The sequence below is a fragment of the Apis dorsata genome, unplaced genomic scaffold (assembly GCF_000469605.1).
Source record: "Apis dorsata unplaced genomic scaffold, Apis dorsata 1.3 scaffold_70, whole genome shotgun sequence".
Taxonomy (NCBI): Eukaryota; Metazoa; Arthropoda; class Insecta; order Hymenoptera; family Apidae; genus Apis; species Apis dorsata.
In genome coordinates, this window is record NW_006263368.1 from 407770 (window position 1) to 409509 (window position 1740).

The 1740-nt window shown below is 42.0% G+C and overlaps 1 protein-coding gene across 1 annotated transcript in view; it reads right to left on the reverse strand.

Moving 5' to 3' along the window:
- The window catches only part of LOC102673139 (mannosyl-oligosaccharide 1,2-alpha-mannosidase IA-like), a 151544-nt gene that overhangs the window by 91187 nt on the left and 58617 nt on the right, over nucleotides 1-1740 (reverse strand). Inside the window, exon 3 of the mRNA XM_006610231.2 lies at nucleotides 532-970. Coding sequence (XP_006610294.1) covers nucleotides 532-900 — 369 coding nt within the window. The 5' untranslated portion in view covers nucleotides 901-970. The remainder of the gene's footprint in view (nucleotides 1-531; nucleotides 971-1740) is intronic.

A 1740-nucleotide genomic window follows, 5' to 3' on the forward strand; every position in this document is an offset into this window, starting at 1 on the left:
TTGTAACGTGAAAAATTGACGACAGTAGTTCTCCAAGTTCTTACCTTAAGATCTCGAGGAACGACCCAAGCTTCGATGAGTTTCGCATTCGATTTTTGGTAAATGGAGGGGAAGAAGCTCGATTTACGAACGCAAAAAAAAAAGCTGAGCTGAGATGTACAATTTTGAGAATGCTATATAAATTTTACGAAAAATAAGCCTCTCTTACATCGCGATTTATAATTAACTTTATTACCTCTCGACCAATCTCTAATACTCATTCATCGTCTGATCAGAGAAAACTCTCTCAACCTTTCGATACTGACAATCCCACCTCTTCGTCCATCAACTCTTCACGCGACCTAATTTCCCTTCTCGAAGAAAAACCAACGTGAAGAATAAATTCCCACGAGAACCTTCGAACGTAATGATCACCACTGATGTGACATACATATATATACATACATACATACATACACAGGACAGGTGGAGACAAAGAGAGAGATAGAGAGCGAGAGAGGATGAGAGCAGACGCGCTCTGGAACCGCTTACCTCTTTGATCTTCTCGCGGCGCTGATTAGTCACGTCATCCAGGGGTGGATTAGGCGGTTTAATGACGTAGGGCCCGGGGACGGGGAGCGGCGGGGGTCCGACCGCGGATGGCTCCGACTGTCTCTGCCTCGAGTCCACCCATCGATCCTTATCTTCGAGGGGTTTCGCCTCGTCCTGGCCCGGGATCACGTTACTCTGCACCCATGCGGGGTTCGCTTGCTGCTGCTCGTTGCTGCTGCGCTCCTCGGGCGCCCCTCCACGCTCCACCACGTTCGCGAGATCACGACGCGTGACGAACGTGCCGGTGAGAAGGACGATCAGTATCACGGACAGGAGTCCGCTGATCGCCAACCTCTGCATCAGCCGCATCTCGTCCAGGCACTTGCTGCACTCCCACAAGCCGCCCGGAGTTGCAGATGTTTCGCTCGTATTGGCGGAGCTGTGCGTGGAACACGTTACATGTGGTGTGTGTGTGTGTGTGTACAGAGGATTTTGGGTCTTGGAATTTTTTTTTCTTTCTTTTCTTTTTTCTCGAAATTTTTTCTCGAACGATGTACGTACGATGGTCGTTGGTTAGTAGTATATCGTTTATTATTATTCATTTTTAGGGATTTACACGAGTCGATTACGATACGATATGAAAGATTGAAAAGTGATGTTGGAATTGAAGTATCCTCTTCGATTTGAGGATAGTTGGTTTATATTGGGATGAATAGAAAGTAGGATCTTTAGGTAGATACGTACAAGATATCGAGATTCTGGGGATGGTAGCAAACTTTGTTATGTATATATTAAGCCTATAAAGTTTATTTTAGATGAAGTTTATATAGTTTTGGTTAAGTTGATTATCAATTTTATTATAATTAACGTTAAATTTCAAGGATTATGCAAACTTATTATAGGTAGATTAATGGTATAGGTAGTCGAATGCAAATTCTTTGGACCCCTTATCAACTGTGAATATGTAAATCTACGGATACCCGCTTCCGTATAATTATTCCACATAACAAAGTTTAAATCCTTAATTTTTTACAAGGAAAATTCGACAACTCGAAAGACAAGCTTGGAAATCTATTTGACTTTCCATCACTCGAATTCTCAAATCGCCAAATTTTCCTCTTACTTATATCTTCACTTCTCAAATCGACCATTGACCATAAAATCTACCAAAAAAAAAAAAAAAAAGAAGAAAAGAAAAGAAAAAAAAAA